This window comes from Pteronotus mesoamericanus, unplaced genomic scaffold, assembly GCF_021234165.1.
Source record: "Pteronotus mesoamericanus isolate MK-2021 breed Mesoamerican mustached bat unplaced genomic scaffold, CSHL_Meso_final contig_78, whole genome shotgun sequence".
NCBI lineage: Eukaryota > Metazoa > Chordata > Mammalia > Chiroptera > Mormoopidae > Pteronotus > Pteronotus mesoamericanus.
Window position 1 is genome coordinate 27,706,931 of NW_026555258.1, and position 21,328 is coordinate 27,728,258.

At 45.9% G+C, this 21,328-nt stretch overlaps 1 protein-coding gene across 1 annotated transcript in view; it reads right to left on the minus strand.

Moving 5' to 3' along the window:
- GALNT12 (polypeptide N-acetylgalactosaminyltransferase 12) overlaps nucleotides 1-11,528 on the minus strand; it is a 29,375-nt gene extending 17,847 nt beyond the window's left edge. Inside the window, exons 1-2 of the mRNA XM_054584948.1 lie at nucleotides 11,123-11,528; nucleotides 2,163-2,332 (exon numbers count right to left, since the gene is read on the minus strand). Of these exons, the coding sequence (XP_054440923.1) occupies nucleotides 2,163-2,332; nucleotides 11,123-11,487 (535 nt within the window). The 5' untranslated portion in view covers nucleotides 11,488-11,528. The remainder of the gene's footprint in view (nucleotides 1-2,162; nucleotides 2,333-11,122) is intronic.
- Nucleotides 11,529-21,328: the final 9,800 nt, after the last annotated feature.

Consider the following 21,328-nt stretch of genomic DNA (forward strand, 5'->3'; position numbering starts at 1 on the left):
TTCATAGTTTGTGAAACTATTTCCCTAAATATCTTTGCCACTCAAAAAAAGAAAAAGAAAAGAAAACATTCATCAGTTGGTTTATTTCAATCCTAAATGTAACTGTAAATAAGCTGATGGCAGGCCTAAGACAGGTGACTTCCCACGCGAAGGCATTACTGCGGTGCTCAGTGAGCGCCCGCAAAAGTGCACCTGCGGCCGCCCCGCACGCATCAGGGATTCGGTCAGCCTTAACCTCCTCTCGGCCTGAACTGTCTTCCCACACCCGGGGAGGGGCGGACACCGCATCCTGGAGCTCAGACTGACTGCAGCAAGGCCGCGAGGGGGCAGGCAGGACTCTCCCCTCCATGACAGGTTGGGAGGGCATCGCACCTGCTGTACAGGTTCCCACAGTGGGGGGCGGGGGGCGGGGGCCGTGGCCCGGCTGCACGTTTATGAGGGAACCAGGCTGTGCTGGAGGGGTTCAGACCGTGTGTCTGCCTACCACAGGAGCCCACCAATCCTGCTTAATTTCCTAAAGATAAAATTTAAATCTACTATTTGCTCCTGAATGAAGACATTTCTGAAATATTTTCAGCACTTTATCGTTTAACATTTCATAAAAATAGAAGTTACCATTTAACGAGTGCCCACACTATGCCAGGCACTGACCTTGCTTTACTTCATTTAATCCTCACAATGACCCTACAAGGCAGGGACTATTATTATTTTATTTTATTTATGTTAATTAACTATATCAATGTATTATAAAACAGAAGCTGAGGCCGAGGTTGAAACCGGTTAAGCTCCTTGCTCAAGGCTGTACAGCCGTGAAGTGATGGAGCTGGATTCAAGCCCACGCAGCATGACCCAGAACCAGTGTCCACACAGACCTATAAAACAACCCTGGAAGGGACGGACAAAAGGAAATGCAGATGAGTGCCTACCACATGCTGCTGCCACATGAGGCTCTGTCCTACACAGGTATATGTACACAGGATCCCATTTGTTCCTCACCACAACTCTCTGAGACAGATGTGGATAAACCCATTCACAAGCGAGACGACAAATGAACGGGGACTTGTCTTGCTCCCCAGCAAACCCCCGGTGCCTAGAACAGTGCCCAGCACACCGGAGAAACTCAAAAACTGCTCGCTGAATAATAGAGGGCCAGCCCTGGACTGCATGTGAGCTGCTGGGTCCCGGTCACCGGCCAGGCCTGCAGGCGCGCTGACCACCCTCTCAATCGGACACCTCTCCCTGGCTTCAGTTCTCTGCTCTGGGCTGCCCGTTTTGATCTCCTCTCAAACTCAACACATACAAAAACGGAACACCCCCTTTCCTCTCCCAGACCGGTTCCTCCTGTCCTGGGTGCCTTGTCCAGCCCTACGATGACACCGCCATTCACCCAGGGACCCATGCCAGAAGCCCATGGGTCCTCCCTGCACCTCAGCCACTCTCCATCCCTGCGGATGCCACCTCTCAAACACCTCTCATCCCACCCCTTCCCCCTTCCCTCTGCCACCACCTGACTCCAAGCCACCATCTCTCACCCGGGCCACCCCTACAGCCGCCCGGCCTCCCCACCAAGCGCCTCTGTGCATTCTTCCCCACACCCCAGCCAGAGGGATTCTCCCAAACAGTTCTCCTGCCTAAAACCCTGCCTTGGCTCCCCCTGCCCTTCGAACAAAGTCCCAGCTCCTTGGCCTCATGTCTAACACCTGCACGCGTCTCCAGCTCTCCTCCCTGTCCTCTTCCTACAACTCCCCATAGCAGCTGGTCCTCCCTCGTCTCTGAACGCCTGCTAGGTCCTGCACAATCCACACAGCGCTGCACCTCCAAGCCTATCCACAACGGCGCCCTCCACTTGAAATGCCCTCTTTCTTTCTCTGTTGTCCACAAACTATTTGACCTTCAAGACTAGGGTCAACCACCCCATCCAGGGCACGCAGGCAGCGTAGGCCCCTCTCCTGTTTCCCGTAGCACTGTGCAGTACAGGCCTCGGTCGTGACATGCGTCCCTCCACCAGGTTCAGAGCTCCCTAAGGGCGGCAGCTGGTCACAGGAGCATGCAGGACACCTGTCCTTACCAAGCCTGTTCCACATGTCCCATGTCACACTCTCACCTCCCAGGTACTGCCATGGAAAGCCGGGCTCCTCCAACAAACCATGCCAGGGGCTTACCTCTATCACTGTAGTCATCCACAAGGATAACTTCTTCCAGCAGGATGTCCGGGGATGTCTCGAGGACACTGTAGACTGTCCGAAGGAGAGTTGACCAAGCTTCATTATAAAATGCTATGATAACAGATGTTGTGGGCAGAAGGTCATAATCGTATTTCTCTTCTTTGCACCTGCAAATACAGCAGAGTTGCAGGAATCAAGAACCTACGGCTGAGTGTGTGTGTACCGGGCCCAGGTGCTGGGGATGGGCCGATGAACAGAACACAGGTCACGGTCTCAAGCCTCCCTCTGGGGAACGGGAAATAATCTGGGAGCTTCCAGAGCCTCCCATGTTCCACTAGAAGACCCAGCAGATTCTAAGAAAGGTTCTAAAATGATATCCCAGAAGCTTGGACTCTGAGATACTGGTTTTAAACTTTAAAGCAATTTTCAGGCTTGAGCAACATACAAACTAAGCAGAGTCAGAAGGCAGGGAGACTGCCGCTTCTCCCTGCTCCACGACCCTCCCCTCTGCCCACTCCTTCCCAATTCCACCGCCAGGCCTTTGCTCAGGCTATGCCCTCTGTCTAGAATGCCCTGCTCTCCCTTCTATATTTGGCAAAGTCCGTTCTCTTTCAAGGACAACTGAACCCTGTTCTCCCCCCCAGGAAGGCCCTGGGACCCCGCCTGGGGCAGTGGCTCCCTCCTCGATCTCCCCCAGCTCTTTTGCCCAGGCCTGCACCTCTGTTTCAGTATGTGTCACTCACAGCGCTCCGGCTACTCACGCCCCACTTGAATCTCCCTCTACCCTCTCCCAGAATCTTCCCTCCACTTCATCCCAGCTTAACAAAGGTAGTGCATTGAATGTATACGCTAGAACCAGGGCTAGGACGTATGAACGCTCCAGGAAGGGTGCTATAGAGGACAGTGACTACCCTCTAGTATGCATGCCATCCCTGCTCCATTCTGTGGCAGCTTCTTGGTGGTGGTAGGGCTGAGCCCACCCTTTCTGGGGGTCGGCCCTGACTGGCAGTGATAGGAACCAACAGGCTCCCTCTTTGTTTGGTAGGGTTTACCATTCCTTTGCAGGGAAGGTACTGGTTGAAACAAAATTCTCTCCTCGGAGGGACCAATGATAAACACCCAGTGTTATCCCAGGAACTGGGCAGTGCCTGGAAATCATCAGCAGGTCATGGCTGACAGCACGATAGGGGAGGGACAAAAACCCAAGAAGGACACCAGAACAACCAAGGTTTGAATGCTAACCTGGCTGCTGGGCTGGAAATTCTAGAAAGGGATAAATGCTGACGACCAGCCAGGGTGCTGGCAGATAGGGAAGGCCTTACCAACAAGCTGAGTGGCAAGTCAAAGGGATGGAGAACCAAGCAGGATGAGGGGCGGAACTAACATCTGCTGACGATCTATTCCACCTGCTAGGCACCATACAGTGGGCCTTTATCAGCCAGTCACCAAATATTTCCTGATGGCCTAGTGTGTGCCAGGGAGGCAAAACCCCTGCTCCCACAAAGCTTACATTCAGGGAGACAATAATAAAGTAAGCAAACAGATCGATAATTTCCAAAAGTGATCGATCATACAATGAACAAAAGAAGGGTGATTAAACAGAGCAACCACAGAGGGGGTGGAACGGAGAATGGAAGCAACCGCAGAACAGGTAATCAAGGAGGACCTCTGAGAGGCCGTGATACTTAGGATGAGACCCCAGATGACATTTTGACAAGGATCTTATGAGACCCCCCCAAACCAGAACCACCAGCTAAGCCACACTGAATTCCTGACCCTCAGAAATAATGTAAAAGAAAATATTTATTGTTGCTTTAAGTCATTAAGTTTTGTGGTAGTACCTACGTGAAATAAATCACAAGGAAACTCTCAGACAGGCCCAAACTAAGAGACGTTATATAAGCCAACGGGCCTGTACTCTTAAAAAATGTCAATGCCCTAAGAGACAGTAAAAGGCTGAGGAACCACTTCAGACTGAAGGGGACTAAAAAGACAGGACAACTAAATGGCTTACTTGATTCTTGATTAGATTTCAGATCAGAAAAAAAAAAAGTTGAGACAGTTGGAAAAATCCAATATTGTTTACATTTCCTGAACTTGATAACTACACATCATAGTATCAGAAGAGAATGTCCTTGTTCTTAGGAAATATACCCAGAAGTAACTAAGGATAAAGGATTATTATCTCAGACGTGTATATTATACTAATAGAAAGAGAAAAATTAAGTCAATGGGGCAAAGTACATCATGAGTGGATCTAGGTGAAGGATATATAGGAGTTTGTTGTGCTATTCTTGCAAATTTTCTCTAGGTTTCAATTTTTCAAAATTAAAAGTTTCACTCAAAAAGGAAAAAAAGTTTAATGTCACAAAGGGCACAGCAAGCCAGTTCTGACCTACAGAATTGTATCTCAATCTTAGTGGATATCACAATGGCCCTATGCTCTCATTTTTTCCACTTCCACCAAAACAGCTGTCCTCCTCCAAATATATGTTTTAGCAAATGGGAAACATATAAATGTATAAGAATATTAATAAGTATGTCTGCATTGAATAAGTCCCTGCATACTAGACAGGGTGCATGGAAAAGCTATTATAGCCCACATAGAAGCATTATAAAGGGTTGTTTACACTACATGAAAAAAATGTGTTTTTGTGCAATCTAAAAATAAAGTTTTTTTATCGTAAGAAAAGGTAAAGTTGAAATTTATTTTCAAATATACACAGATCCAAAGTGAAATGAGTAGAAATAAGGACTATGAAGCGAGGTCTTCAAAAATAAAGTTTATTCGATTTAAATAACTGCCCTTTAGTCTGGAATCATATCCCTACTGTTTTGGATTAAAATTTATTTCTTCTCATGACAGTAAGTAGGAGGGCAGGAGGATAGTAAGTAGGAGGGGTCTGTGTGACCACAGAGTTGGGACTGCCTGTCAGTCCCTACTCAGTGTTTTTATTGATGTTTCCACTGGTCTGTGACAACCCAAAGTCCAAGGCCACTTTTCTCAAATGTCTTGGTGGTTTCGCTATTTATATCTCCTTAAATCACAAGAACGCTGGGTACCACTTTGACAACACATACTCAGAGCTTTAAAATGTTCCTCTTCTCTTTGATCTCATACTAATATATCTAAGCATTTCTCACCTAAGGCAGTAATCAGAGATATCCTGAAGGAGGCTTGTGGCAAAATTTTTTCTTTGAAACATTATTTATAATAGCAAAATTTCAATATCCAACAAGAAGTAGTTAAATAAAGTATAGCACTGCTGCATGAAGAAATGCTACATGGCTCTCCAATTCACATTGTCAGAGAATATTGAACAATAAAAGACAATGACCACATTATAATGTTAAATCAAAAAGGCAGGGTACAAATCTGTATAGCACAATGCCCAGTCTATACACAATTATGCGTGTGCACACGCACTCACACATAAACAATAAACAATAGAGAGAAATATGCCAAAATGTTAACAATAGTGATCTCTGAGTAGTGGATTATTGCTAATTCTTATTTAAGTCTTTATGTTTTTCCGCACTCTAAAATTATTCTACAATAAATATACATCGTTTTTATAACCACAAAGAAAGATTATTTTTTAAAATCTGGATATTTCTTTAGCTCCCCATAGCAAATGCCTTCATTGAACAACAATGTGATATTCTGACCTCTCCTTTTTCTCTTGGCCTGGTAGTTTCTCCTTTCTCTAGAACATCCCTCACAGGCATTCTCCTTCTTGACTGTTCAATGCACTCTTCAGGAATGTTTTCACAAGAAACACTTTCCCCTTTTCCTGACTGATAAAAAGTTGTGCATCCTTCAGTTAGAAGAGGGTCGCTATGCATCACTCAGGGTCCCACGTCTGCCAGGGGGACAAATAGAAAGCTGAGAGCCAAAGTGCTAAATCACAGTAAGCCACCCTTTCCTTAACCCTCTGGCCTAATGTGTGTGCTTCGTGGGGGCAGGGGCTGAACTGTGGTTTTCTCTGGATATTCAGCATGCCTTGTACTCTACTTGGTAATAACAGTAACATTCATGGGGTGCTTATTATATGCTAGGCAGTGTGCTAAGTATTTTACATGCGTTATTCTATTTAACCTTCACAATAGCCTGTTGGGTGGGGACCACGCTAATCTCTGCTAGCACGATAAGTGTCTCCGTAGTATACGGATGTGAATGAAATGGGTGCAGTAAATGCCTCCTCATCTTTTATCTGTGTACTCAGGTTATCACAAAAATATCTTTAAAAAAGGAAAATTCATGTCCTTTGTAGAACAGGCCAGGGAGGTCATAATGTCCACTGTTGTGTTTTATCTGCCCAGGTTCCCTTCACCTTTCCTCACCTTACTGCACTGTGATTTCTCTTTCAGAAACCATGCCTCCTGGACTCTCGGTCTGTGTGGTTTGCACAGGGTTAAGGAGACACACGTGCACGCACACGCGCACGCACACACACGCACACGCACAAAGACATGTATAAAACACACACATGGCCCTCTGGGAAAGTCAAAGGCCCCAGGCCTGACCAGTCAACCTTTTCCTGATGACAGCAGCAGAAACCCTGAATCCGGGGCCCAAAATAATCTGAACCCAGTTCTCATCCCAGAATTTTCTGTGATTGAAGCCAATATATTTTATTATATATGTATATCAGTGTCCATTGAGTTTTCAGTCACTTTCAATCCAAAGAATCCTGACTAAGAAAGAGTTTAACAAATAGCATGAAATAAGATGGCATAATTAAATCCTAAAGTATGAATAAGCACAATAAACATAAGTGAACATTATTATAACTAATTAAAGTCGGAGACTATTAGTCTGGATTTTTTTTAAAAAACCCACAAACCCAACAACATGTTTGAGACACACCTAAAACATAAGGACATATAGTGAGTGGGAAAAGGTATCATGAAAATACTAAAAAAACTAAACATGTTCTCAACTTGAAGAACTGATTCAAAGAAAGATGCCACTCAGACTGCTTCAAGATGAGTCTAAAAAAACTAATAAAATATCTTGCAGTTTACAGCCTTGTTGGAGAAGCAAAAGAAACATCATTCTAATCTCCACACCATATATGATGTTTTCCTAAAAATAATGTTATCGGAACAGACAAGCAGGTTACCTCACTGCAAAAAGAGAAATCCTACCTAACCAATTCCCTCCCGTCAACCCTCACAAGACACCAAACACTTTTGCTAAATTACCAACGTAGAGCTATTTCCAGGCTATCATCCCAGCCCACAAATCCTGATCCCTGAACTTAAATACATCAGCAGTTATAGCATGAATAAGACTAAAATCAGAGCAAGCTTTTACGAAAAGCAAATGCCTGTGTATTATTATGCACTCTCCTATCCAGGGGTGCACAACCCCTCTGCTGCAGCAGAGAATGGCTGGCGTTCACAAGGGCGGCGCCCTCATCCATGCGCCCCTGGAAAGGCGCTCTCACTCCACCTTCATCTCCAGCTACATAAATCAGAATGCAAACAGGAATGGCATTCTAGTGAGTAGCTCAAGGCTTCTCTGGTCTATGAAAATCAAAACCTTTTGCAAATATTGGTAGTACAAAATCGTTAGCCATTTCTAACTTGTGACACACCTTACAACTGGTTGATGTCATCATTAATTTCAGCTGCACTTGGCCTGAATTTAATCCCCACTTTGTCTAATGCTGGTGTTCTCCCACGCCCTCCAAAGCACCCACCCTTAATCTTCCCAGTGAGAAATCTTCAGGCTCTCAGCCAGTAGCTTTCAACCCTTGTTGACATCGGCCTTAGCCTAGGCTCTACCCACAGAAATTCTACTTAATTGTTCTGGGGAAGGCATCAATATTTTTAAGAGTCTCCCCAGGCCACAAACGCAGCTATTTGGCTCCCCACTTTGGCCTGCTGCCATCTCAGAGCGAAAGCTCCCTCTCCTTGCTAAACTCAAATGGGATGGTATTTGTTAAAGAGTATTGTGAACTCTATACTTACTATATCACCATGCAAGTATTCCTCATCATCCTCCCCCTCCTCCTCAATCTGGTACTACAACTAACAAATAAAGCTGTGCTCTAATTCACCGGCCTACGGAGTATTAGACTCAGAAAGGCCGGGTGCTATACCAAGCCTTAAAAAATCAGAACCAACACTCCTACGTTTCTCTACAGCCTGGCTCTGTCGAGGAGTACAGACATGGTACCAAGGCTCGCAGATGCTAGGAAGAGCCCAGACAAATAGTCCCCTGGGAGTTCCCAACTTCCTGTCTATGGTAACAGGTTTATCCACTGTGCAGCAGTCCTCACTTATTATCAACAGATTGACTTTAAGCAAAACAACATATAATGAAACCAATTTTACCATAGATTAATCAATACAGATAGAAGTGGAGTTCCTACAGCATCTCATCAGTGTTGTAACAAAACAACTTCGAATGAAAGGGTGCTATTCAAGCACCTGCTGTAGTGTAAACACTGGTTAAAAACATGTGTGGGCCTATATAATATTCATGTTTGAATATGTTCTCACCCACATACCCATATGTATATTTTTCAAAATCTATTTCTATATCTGGAAAAGTCTAGGATACACTGCAAATGTTAACAGTGGTTCTCCCTGGGGTGGTAGGTTTATGGGCGATTTTTATTTTTTGCTTCTCTGTATATACTAAAATACCTAGAGTGAACATGTATTGTTTTTATAATTAAAATAGATAAACGAATGCCTCCGCCCTGAAAGGGAGAAGGGAATAAAAGATCTGGTTCTAGATCCACTCTGCCCACCTCTGCCTTTCCCTCGGCTTTTCTCTTAGCTGAGGCTGGATGCTGCCTCAGGGCCTTTCCTCCTGGGACATTCAAGGATCTTCACCACCCCCTGGCTTATTAACTAGATTCCCAAGGGACCATCCCTCACATTCCCACTACAAACTCACAATCCGCCAATCCTCAGGCTAAATATCAAAAGCATGACTAGGCCCGCACCCCTGTGTGAACTGTAACGAAAGTGAGTGTCCATGAAAGGCCCTGACATTACTGGCCATGTTGAAGTTATGCATCAAGCCCTGGCCTGGCTGAGCCCAACACAGATAAGCTTACCTTTCTCTCCGGTTAGGCAAGAATAACCCAACAGGCCTTGCAGCAGGACTTAAAAGCAGGAGGCATTCATACCCCTTATCACACTGGGTTTGGTTAAAGCCCCAGGGTCAATGCCACAGCAGGAGCTATAAGCAAATCCTGATAGGCCACAGAGCACTGCGTCACCATGGAGACAGGATACCATAAGCCCCGTAGGTCATTCAGTGTTTCAAAGAGATTTCACAACCTGGGACAATAAAGGAAGTTGGAACCCAGAAAAGAAAAACTTTACGACCAAAACCCTGGATGACTCTAAAAAGTGACCTCCTGGGTAAATTGTTAGCAACAGGGAAGACAAAAAAAACTAAGTATTGAGTACACAGAGTGTTCCCAGGTGTTAGGTGCTTTATTAAACTCCTCGGTTGTGTTATTTCTACTCATTCCCTATTTTGCTGATAAAGAAACAGGCTTGGAGATGCAAGGTCACTTGCTTAAGATCACAGAGCTTATAAACAAAAAAGCCGAAATTTTATTTCACATGGGCTGGGCTCGAACCCTGGGTCTGACCTAAAAGCTTTCCTCTAAACTGGCACTCAGTGAGCACACTTGGAATTTCAAGGAGATAAACACGCATTCAGCCATTTGGCTGAAGTCGGGGGAACTGCTACCAACCCCAACAAACAAATTTCTCAAAAAGATTAACCGGGAAAATGCTTTGGCAAAAGCGCAAGGCTAGAGATGAGCAGATCCAAAAAAAAAAAAAAAACAGGTAGGTGCAAGTCCATCCAGATTTTGCAGAGGCAGGACCATCTCGTGCAGACATTCATGCTCTCTCTGGCCAAGGGTCCACAGAGCAGGTCCCTTAAATCTTGAAATCAGCACAGTGCCAAGGGGACCAGGAGTATCACAGTCCCCCAAGTTCCACCACTTTCTAGCTGTCACCTGTCCTCTCTGAGCCTATTTCCACACCTGTAAATTAGGAAAGACAAGAATCAGGGAGGGATGGCAGGTGCCTGGCACACACGGCAGGCCGCCCAACTAGATACTCCGAGGGACGCCCTCAATGAACCCTCTCCTCCTCAAAGTCTTTAAGGAGGGGCTCAGGCAGGGGCATGGAAGATTCCCACCGATGAAGGAATGGAGAGACAAGGCCAGAAGGGCCATCATCCTCCTGCCAGCTCAATCTCTTCTTGAAACCTAGGCAGTGCGCACAACGTGCCCAGTGAGCAGCTGCAATAAGAACTACACCTTCGACCACACAGGCTCTGGGCCTGCACCACCCATAGGAGTGAACCGGGCTAGACCACAGCCAAAAGGAGCCCTTCCCACTAGCCACTCCTTCCTGTTCCTCCTCCTAAAGCTCAAGTGAGAAGGAAGGTGCCTCTGACGTGGCCTTCTAGCCACATTTCACCTCACCTGCCCAGGGTGCACACCCCTCCGGGTCATTCATTGGCCCAGGTGCACACAGAAGTGAATGGAGCCTATCTGAACCCCAGGAGTTCTTGGCTTCTCCAAGGCAGGACGATTCCAGCAGAGCTGGACTGAGGGTGCTGTGGCACCCAGGAAGGGCACCCAAAGCAGGTCTCATCATAAACCTGTCTACTTAGCCCCGACCCCCATTTTTCAGGACCGAATGACAGATCTTCTCAAGGGGGAGGGAGCCAAGAGTCCACGTAAGCACAGATTTATCAGTTTCTGACATTTTCCTATTTTCTTTAAAAAAAAACTTTCTGGTGCCGTTCCCCCCATATAACCCTTCTACTGCCAACTCCTGAGAAAGACTCAGTAAGACGGCGATCCCTAGGGATTTTGAGACCCCCACGCTACCACTTCGCAGATGCAGAAACTGAGGCCTTGGGACTCCCTGAGCAGGGCTCCTCCTGCCACCTGCGGACTCACAGCGGATTCCAGCGCTCCGGCAGGCGGCGGTGCAGCGAGATGCGGTCGCTGAGGTAGATGTTGATCTGATGGAGCTGCACGCTCTCCTCTTGCAGCTTCAGCTCCTCGCCCTCCAGCTGCAGCCGCACCGCCTCGCCCTGCGCCCCTAAAGCGTCCTCGGGCACCGGTGGCCGCGGTAGGACGGGGTCGCGCCGGCGGGACCGCGGGGTGCGCGGGAGTCCCGGCTCGGCCGCCCTGGCCCCGCGATGCGCCCGCAGCACCGAGACCAGCCCGGCTAGCGCCAGCAACGCCACCAGCACCAGCAGTGCCTCCCGGCCGCGCCGCAGCCCCCGTGGGCAGCGCCGCCACACCGCGCGCCCCCACATGCGCCCACCAGCGGCTGCAAGCGCTCGGCGCGCCCCGAGGCGGCGGCGCAGCCGGGGACCCGGATCCCGGAACAGCAGCGCCCAGCGGCCCCGCCCCGCCCCCGGCCCGCCCCACCTGCGTACCGCCCTCTTCCCTTCCAGCCCTCCCTCCGGACCGCAGGAGCGCTGCCCCAAGCGGAGTAGGAAGGCTATTCTTACCCAGTCCCCGCTTGGACTTGCTGAGACTAGCACCTCGCTGGTTGGGCTGTGTGCATTATTTAAAAGGTAACGGCGTAGCCCTGGCCAGTTTGGTTCAGTTGGTTGGGCGTTGTCCTGCAACCCGAGAGGTCTCCAGGTCCCATTCGGGCCAGGACATATACCTGGGTTGCTGGTTTGGTCCCCAGTGCCGGGCGTGCAAGAGGCAACCCACTGATGTTTTTCTCTCTCACATGGATGTTTCTCTCCCTCTCTTTTCCCTTCCCCTCTCGCTAGAATCAATTTTTTTAAAAAAAGTAACAGCGTAAAATCTTTAGCTCAGCGGCTGGCACGTTTTAAGTGCTCAGTAAAAGTTGGCTGCAGAGTGCTAAGAATTTTACTGACAGTATATCATCTGACTCTATACAGTCCAGCAAGAGGGGTACTAAGATTATAAACACTTTGTTCCGGAAGGGAAGACAGGCACAGCAAGGCTAAGTGACACCAAGCTGTCCACTGAGGCCTGCAGGCCCTACCGAAGACACACTGTTTAGATCCCTTGAATAACAAACCCTCCTCTGGCTCCCTACCAGTGGATATTTCTGTTTCTAACCTTCACTTTACAGATGCCTCCAAGAAGCTGATCAAAGCAATGAACTGTTCCCTCTGAAAAACACACACCCCAGACCATGCGATCATGCTAAATACCCTAGGTCTTGACTCCAGGTTTCCTTTGGGGCATTGAGGGAATGAAGGAGCCAGGGGGCGCTGCAAATATTTAATTGGTCGAGACCAGAATGAGACGTGAAGATCTCTCTGAGGTGCAAAATTTAAGAGTGGGCCAAAAAAACCCTCAGTAATCAAAATTAATATTTTAAAAATCAAAATAAATGCAAAAATCCATGATAAAACAACATATCAAAATTTTTAATAAAGGCAGAACCTGACCCTATGCTTACATAGCTCGCCTCACTCACCCTAATCCCAGCCCTGATTTTGATATCTTGATCGTGAAGGTGATCAAACAGATATATACAAGGGTGGGGGGGGGACCAAAACAAAGAGAATTTATTTGTAAAAAATTGTGTATTTATTCTTACACATTTAAACTTGTCACCTTCAAAGTACTCTCCATTGATGCAATTCAACTGTTGAGACGTTTTCTTCCACTGCTCAAAACAGTTTTTGAACTTGTTGATTTTGATGCCTTTTAGTGCTTCTGCCATTTTTTGTTTCACTTCTTCCACATCAGCAAAATGTTTCCCTTTGTGACCTTTTTTCGTCTGGGGAAACAAAATAAAAGTTGCTCGGAGTGGGATCGGGTGAATAGGGAGGGTGGGGCATGGGGGATCATGCCATTTTTAGCCAAAAACTGCTAAACACTCAGCATGGTGTGGACAGGTGTAAATCACCATCATGAAATGGGTAGATGTGTTGAGTCTTCAAAAACATTTCACTGAAGGCCAACGCAGCGCGTCACAACAATGCCAGCTGGTGCACTGATACAAATGGGTTCCTAGAACACTCACCTAGGGGGGAAGCCTGTACTCCAAGGGGGCCGCCCTCCAGAAGATAATTCTGGATTTTTGGCGGCGGGGGGGGGGGGGGGGGATTTGTCCTACATATGTAAAAATTCATCAAGTTCCTCTTTAAAACCTATGAACCTATGAAGGTTATATCTCAATTAAAAATCAAAAAATCAAAAATAAGTAAAAAGACAGAATGAAGACCTTTTTCTAAAAAACAGAGAACCCCTGGCCTCCACAACAAGCACTAAAGTCCTCAACTTGACAGGAGAAGACCACAGAATGTGACTCCAAATTCTGCAAAGCCTACCTCCAGCCTCCGGGGGAGGAGAGGCAGGGCTTGGCCACTCCAGATCTTTGCACACGCTGTTCTCTGCTCGAAGTGCTCTTCCGCACCTGGGTAACCTCTGCCAAAAGCTACCTTCTCTGCAAAGGCTTCAACAACTCCACAGCCTTTTTGGCAAATGTATTTCAAGATTGTTTCATCCTTTTGTGTATTAGTCAGGGTTCCACTGGAGAAATAGAACCAGTAGGAGATATATTAAGAGATTTATCGCAAGGGATTGGTTTATGTTATTTGTAGGGGATGGTTAAGCAAATCCAAAACCTGTAAGGCAGGCCATCAGAAAGGGCAGGCTGAAACCCTCTGGCACGAGCTGAAGTCATAGTTCACAGGCAGAATTTCTTACTTTCTAGGATGACCTCAGTTCCACTCTTAGGCCTTTTGACTGATGAAATCAGGCCCCCCTTCACTTAAAAGTCAACTGATTGTGAACATTCATCATATCCACAAAATACCTTCACAGCAACATCTAGATTAATATTTGATTGCATAACTGAGGATTAAAGCCTAGCAAATTGACACATCAAACTCACCATCTCTATTAGTTTCCTAGGGCTGCCAAAACAAACTACCACACACTGGGTGGCTGAAAAACAACAGAAATTTAATCTTTCACAGTTCTGGAGTCCAGAGTTAATCAGTCCTGTCAGCAAGGCCCCGTCCTCTCCGAAGGCTCCAGGGGAGAATCTGTTCCATACCCTTCTCTTAGTTTCTGAGGTTGCTGGCAATCCTTGCCTTTCCTTAGTTTGTAGACGTCTCCCTCCAAGCTCTGCCTCCGTCACCACGTGGCTTTCTTCTGGTGTGTGACTGTATCTGTGCCCCTGCTACTCTTCTAAGGAAACAGACGTATTGGATTTGGGCCTACTCTAATGACTTTATCTTAACTTGATCACATCTGGAAAGACCCTATTTCCAAATAAGGTCACATTCATGGGTCCTAAGGATTAAGATTTCAACCTATCTTTGCAGGGAACACAATTCAGTCCATAATACCATCATACTTCGTTACAGCATTTGGTACATGGGATTGTGTTGAAATCAACCCTGGCCTTGCAACAACAGCAATAAAAAATGTAAGGGACCCACAGTGAGTGGTCAACTAATGTCAGGCTTTGTGTCTGTCTCATGCTCACTTTGATACGTATCTGCCTGAACTCACTGGGAAGGTGTCTAATGGAGGGCACAACCTGGTTAAGGGCAGAGAGAGCTTATATCCCCAAATGTAACAAACATGAATGCTTCAGGCCTTCTTGCTGGAAGGGCCTCGGTGACAATGTAATCTGGGAATTTTCCAAGTCCACTTCCAGAAACTCCAGGGGACCACCCAGCAAAGTGGAAAGAGGCTTACTGGGCGGGGCTCCAGTTCTTCCCGAAACCAGAGCATTGACACGTTTTATCTGCTTAATACTTTGAACTTATTTAGATTGCGACACCCTCCTCCCTAATTACCAGAGTAACTGGTAACGAGAACAAAGGAAGTATGTTGTCCAGGCCCGCAGCTGGTCCCCGTGACAGAATGTAGAATGCAATAAAAAGGTGTGGCAGAAACAGCGGGATGTCTGTAAATTAGTATCCATTCTCCTCTTGCCCAACAGTAGAACCCTTGATTTTTTTTTTTTCATTCGTTTGTTTCTCTGGGTCCATGGTCTTCCAAAATAAAGACTATGTTTCCCAGCCTCCAGGGCAGCTAGACATAGATGGCCATGTGACTAAGCATGCTGTTAATGGGCTATAAATGGTGGTATGAGAGGGAGCTCACAAGTAATGTCCTTAAAAGAAACTTCCTTACCCTTCTTTCTTCCTGCTGGCTGGATTTAGATGTGAAGACTGGAGCTCAAGCAACCACCTTGGGTCATGAGGTAGAAGGCATGCACTGAGGATGGTGAAACAACTTGGCAGATGGCACTTGGTTCCCTAACATTGTACACACTGAACCAATCCTGACATCCTCTTCCTAGGCTTTGTTTATGTGTAAAAGAGAAACTATCTCATTTAAGCCGCTGTTTCTATGGGTTTTCTGTCCTCTGCAGCCAAATTTAATCCTTGTTGATATGAAGAGAATTCTCCCCAAATCTGGATCAGATAGTGTGGTGCTTCGAAAACAAGGCTGAAAATTCCTTAATATTCCCTCCTCTTGAATCAAAGCAGATTTATAACTGCCTCAACCAATAGAATATGGAAGCAGTGAAGCTCTATGACCTCTCGGGCCAGATATAAAAAGTCATAAAGCTTTCACCTGTTCATGGGGTCGCTGTTCTCAGCCTTGAGCTGTCAGGGAAGAAGTTTGACTATCCTGGTACCACCGTGCTGGAGAAACCACAGGTAGACACCCAGCCAAGAGTGCCAGCTGAGCCCAAACTTCCGCCACCCCAGCCAGCGCAGACATCAGACAGGTTAGGGAAAAAACCATCTTGGAAGTGGCTCCTCCCTAGCCATCTGAGTTACCCGAGCCGCTCAAGTCATCTCAGTGGTGGCTCAGATATCATGAGACAGAGAAGAAAGATGCTGTTTCCAAATTCCTGACCCACAGAATCCATGAACATAATAAGATGGTTGTTGTTTTACACCATGAAGCTTTGGGACGGTTTGTTATGCAGCAATTTAAAGCTGCAACAAATGGATGATTTCAATCAACATATTTCAACAGGAAAGATTTATTGAGCATCTACTATGTGCCAGACACCATGCAAGGGATTAGGCACACTATAAAGAACAAGTGTCAAAGATAAATTTGGACACTAGTTAGAGTGGTGAGGATAGATTTTAATCAGGAATATACAATTACAGTAAGAAAGAGGTTCTGGAGTGAACTGATTCACCTTTGATTTGTACAGGGTGCCTTGGCATTTTATGTAGTTGGGGAAGTGAAAAATTACAAAGGGTTGGGCAGTGTAAATGTTGGCGAGGCCAGCCATGTTTGTTAGCTGACAATAATCCAAGTTAGGCTCCTACCCTCCCCCAGAGACTGGGGGACAGAGGGCCTTTCCTTCCTGACGATTGTATTTTAAGGGAATGACTCTCAGGTCCTGAGTTGTAGGAGAAACAAACACATCTCAAAAGGACAGAGAAAGGATTTGCAGTTGTAAGCTCTTTTCAGTAAATGCTGTAAGAAAGGGTGGAGAGGTCCTACGGTCAGGTGTTAGCTAGAAATGTGAATTCTTTGGGGAGCTTCCAGCCTTCTCAGACCGGCATACAAGCGGGGCGAGGGTCATCCTGGAGATGCGACCTTGAGCTGTTGGAAACAACATTAGTACTTAGGTCTTTTAACGTGAGGGGAGCTGAGTGGACGGAATCATTTGTGTTGAGAGTCTGTAGTTTTTATACAGCAAAGTTGAAACTAAGTTGAGAAGACAATTCAGAGGAGCCTGGCTAGAGTTTGGTCAAGGGGAGAATCTTTGTCCAAAGACACATATTTTTGACAGCAGAGTGCCTAGAGTATAATGGAAAAGGGAGATATTAAAAAGATAAAAGCACTTACAATAATAGCATTTGGTCCAGTTAGGGGTATAGGAAGGCTTCTCTGAGGAAGTGATGTTTACAGGGCTACATGAACGTTAAAGTGGTATCAGACTGAAATCACATTTTAAGTTAATCTAGAACTCCTTCAACTGGTGCCCAGTGCCAGGGGTTGTGGGGTGGTGGTGGCTGGTTTTATATCTCCTGTAGGATAAGAGTGTGTGAGTTGGCGGGGGGGGGGGGTTGTTTTTGTGTTTTATTTAAAGCTTTTTATCAAATATTCTCTATGATCCTAGGGACCAGAGCCAAAAAGGTTAAGCAGCACAAATTCAGTCTCATTCTCTCATTTGACAGATGGGCAGCCCAAGCCCCAGAGCAGGCAGAATCTCGAATAAGATGATGGCTCAGGTAGAGTTAGGATCTAACCCGCTATCCTCACCAACTCGCAGCCTCTGGTTACTGAGCTCCCTGGAGGAAAGGGGACTTCGGTGAGCACCTCCTCCAGGTTCCAAGAGGGAGAGAGGGTTTGGGGTGAACCATGCAAAGCAGCTTCCACTTAGGACAACCTGCTGCTGCTACCAGACTAACAGGAGGTGACTCCACCCACAGAACACACTCTGCTAATTGGTGCCAGAAGACAGGAGTGATAGGAAAGGCCTGGAGCTGTGCATTTTGGCCTCTGTCCAGACACCCAACACATTTAAGATCTGCGGTCAGATTAGAAAACAAACAAGGATTACAGCTTCTAGTGTCTTGGATCAGCTTACCAAACTGCAATGCTTCCTCATAGAGGCTCAGTTGCAGACAGAAGAGTGATAGAATCAGGCCTTATAAGACATGGGTTCAAGTCCCAAGTAATGGATAAAAGTTGTCATTTATTGAGAACTTACATGTGACATAAACTGCCAGACGTTATTTTTCCCATACCATTGTGTTTCAGCCTCCTGACAACCTTGCAGGGTAGACAGGCTCAAGAGTGAAGTGACTTGTCCAAGGTCACATGACACACAAGTGGCAGAGTAAGAATTTGAGCCCAGATCTCCTCACTTCTGGTTCACGATTTCCCACCATACAAGCTTCTGGCAGGCTGCTGTGTTACCAAAATACAGCTTTAGCTTAGTCGGGCGGTGGCAGGGGGGAACACAGCCTTAGAGCCCACTTGCTTGAGCTCACACCCCATCCCCATCCCAGACAGCTGTGTGGTCTTAGGTAAGTTATTTAACTACTCTTGACTCAATTTGCTCACCTTTAAAATGGTGGTGACAATAATTGCATTGCCCAAGTAAGGTTTTTGGGAGGTTTGAGTGATACGGTCCACACAGGTAGCTTCCCTGGGCACAAAGCAGCGCGGAGTTTCTGCAAGGGCAAGTGGAAGATGCCCAGCAGTGTGCTGCTCGAAGTGCGGTCCTTGGACAAACAGCATGGGTACCTTCTGTGAACTATTAGAAATACAACAGCTCGTTAATAAAGGTAAAACACTAAGACTGGTCCCGGCCCAGAGAGAGCCCTACGTAAATGTTCATGCTGATAAGAGGGCAACCACAGAGGGCAAAACTAGCGGTAATTCTTTTTACACCTCTTCTCAAATAGAGTACCTTGTCCTTTGCTTGGGTTTGTTATTAGATTGGCGGGGTGGCTTATTTGTTCTTTGACCACATCATCTCATCTCATCTCATCTCATCGGCTGCTTGATGAACAAACAGATTTCTCTAGAAGGCACTTTTGATTTGTTGTATTAGCTTCCTTCATGGAGGTCATTACATCCCTTTTAGAGCTTAAGATAATAATATGGTAGATGTGGTATTTCAAACATTAGTAGGGGAGAAGTGGATAATTCAATCAATGAGTAGGATAACTTGATAATTATTTGGAAAAAATAAAGTTAAATCCCAACCTCCCACTAAAATAAGTTCCAAATGGTAAAAAGGTATCAAAGAAAATAAAAAACCTCCCAGAGACCACTATGGAAAAGATTTATAAATTTGACTACTACATAACTTTATAAATTTGACTACTACATAACTTTATAAAAAATTTAAGGCCCAAAATAAACTCAACAAACAAAAGAAAGAGATACTTGCAGATGATATTTACCCACTATGTGAATTAACAGAGAACTAAAAAGGACAAACAGAAATAAAAATGACCAGAGGATTTGAATAGAGAGTCCCCCCGCTACAAAAGAGATAATACAATCTCTATTTAAAATGCATGCAAATTAAACTTACTCTGAAATATTGTTTTACCTATCAGATTGGCAAAGATTAAAAAGGTTATTAATTCTAGTGTTGGCAAGGATGTGAATAAACAGGCACTCTCATACACTGGTGGAAGGAATGCAAGCTGGTATAACCTTTTGGAAAGTAATTAAGCAACATTTATTAGAAATGTTAATATTCACATCCTTTTGATTCTGCAATCTCACATCTAGGAATTTATCCAACAGAAATAGGTTCACAAGTTCTCAAAAGATGAACATACCAGAAGCTTATTGAGTATTGTTTTTAAAAGCAAAAAGTTGGAAACAACCCAACTGTCCATTAATACATTATATTAGTGTTGTTACCAAGATTACACTAACTATAGGTGTTTAACATACAAATGTGTTTAAGACGCATTGTTAAGAAAAGCAAGTTGTAGACCTGTATGGGTAGTATGATTCTATTTTGGTAAAATATGTTAACAGATGCAAAAGGAGAAACTCTACAGAAATATTCACCAAATCATCAACTGTTTAATACTATTTCTGACAAGTGACATTTGACGACCCTTTCATTTTCATTCAGATTATTCTTTTTTTTTTAAACCAACATGTATTGGTCACCTACCACTTGGCAGGTAGTGTGCTAGATTCTGCGGATACAGTGGTAGACATCCAAAGCCACTGGTCTCAAGGAGCTAACAGTCTATATTTTCACAATACTGGGATTCTTTACAACAAGCATTATTGTCTTATTAGGAAAAAAAGGTTAGACAATTAAAGTAAATAAAGGGATTATTTTACTTTCCAGCAAGCCCTCCTTACCTCCTTTCTAATCCACTGCACCAGTCTCTGACCGCTCTGTCCCCCTGCTCTTACTTTCTAACCTGTTTCCTCTCTTTTCCTGTAACTACCCAGACCTCACCCAGCCCTTGGGCCCAACTTGCGCCCCAGTGCTCCACTGAAGCCATGAGCCATACTGCCCCCCACCAAACTGTGGGACCTTCCTATGAATTGACTACCCTGTTCTGCAACTATGTGTGATTTCCTAGGAAACAGGGGCTGTGACCCTATGATCCGACACATACTATGCCTGGCCCAGAGAAGACACTCAATAAGTGTTGGCTGAATGGAGATTGTGCTGGCAATGGAGGCCCATTGCTCAGATCGCCATTCAAGAGAACCTGCTGGGGAGCGTGGTTGCCTGAGAGCCTCCGCCGCCTGTGCCTTCAGATCCTCTCTGTAATTCTTGCTGAGGCTCTGCTTCTCCTGGTTTCTCCCGGTCAGCGACTGAGCAAGGTCAGGATACCAGAACCCAGCCATTTCTGCTTGGTGCAGTATGCCTTGGCAGGCTACCTCTGTTTGGAGTCACCCCATTTGGCGTGACTGCGCAGCAGAATTGCATGGCAGTCTAAAGCTCTTCCTACCCAAGCCTCGTCCCTTCCCACTCTCCTTTCCCAGTTCTTAGACATGCATCATAGCCTGAAGACTCTCCTTCCCTTTTCCTCCTCTTTCCCCCTTTATCCTACACAAGCATTTCTGCCAGAAAAACACTATCTTGCATTTCTCAGAGGACCCAGATCAACACAGGAATTAATGAAAAAAAGACTGAAACATAGTTCATAAATGTGTACAAAGGTGTGCTGGATTCATGCTTTGAAAACTGTGCATGTGAATGAACTTGAGATCATGTTGAAATGCAGATTCTGGTTCAGTAGGTCTGGGGTGGACCCAAGATGCTGTGTTTCTATGAAGCTCCCGGGTGCGACCATGCTGCTGGTCTAAGAACACTACTTTGAGTAGTAAGATGCTGGAATCTTTATTTGCCTGCCAAGTCTCTCTGCTCCCTGCTCTGGACCCTGGTGGCCCACTGTGAGGGCTCCATGGGCAGATTCCGAACCTCTGGTTAAAAGTTGGGTTTGGCCAACAAGGAGTCCAGGGAAGAGATCAGAGGACAGGGGGAAGGGAAGGTCAGAAGTTTTCATTCCTCTGGGAATTGCTCCCCACTGGGTTGCTGTGGGTTGACTGTGCCCCTCTACCAAAGATCATAGCGCCTATCGGAGACATCTCTCCAGCTTTCTCTCTTGCAGAATTCCAATAACTGCTCTCTCCCTTCCCCACTTTTGGCTTGGGGTGACAACA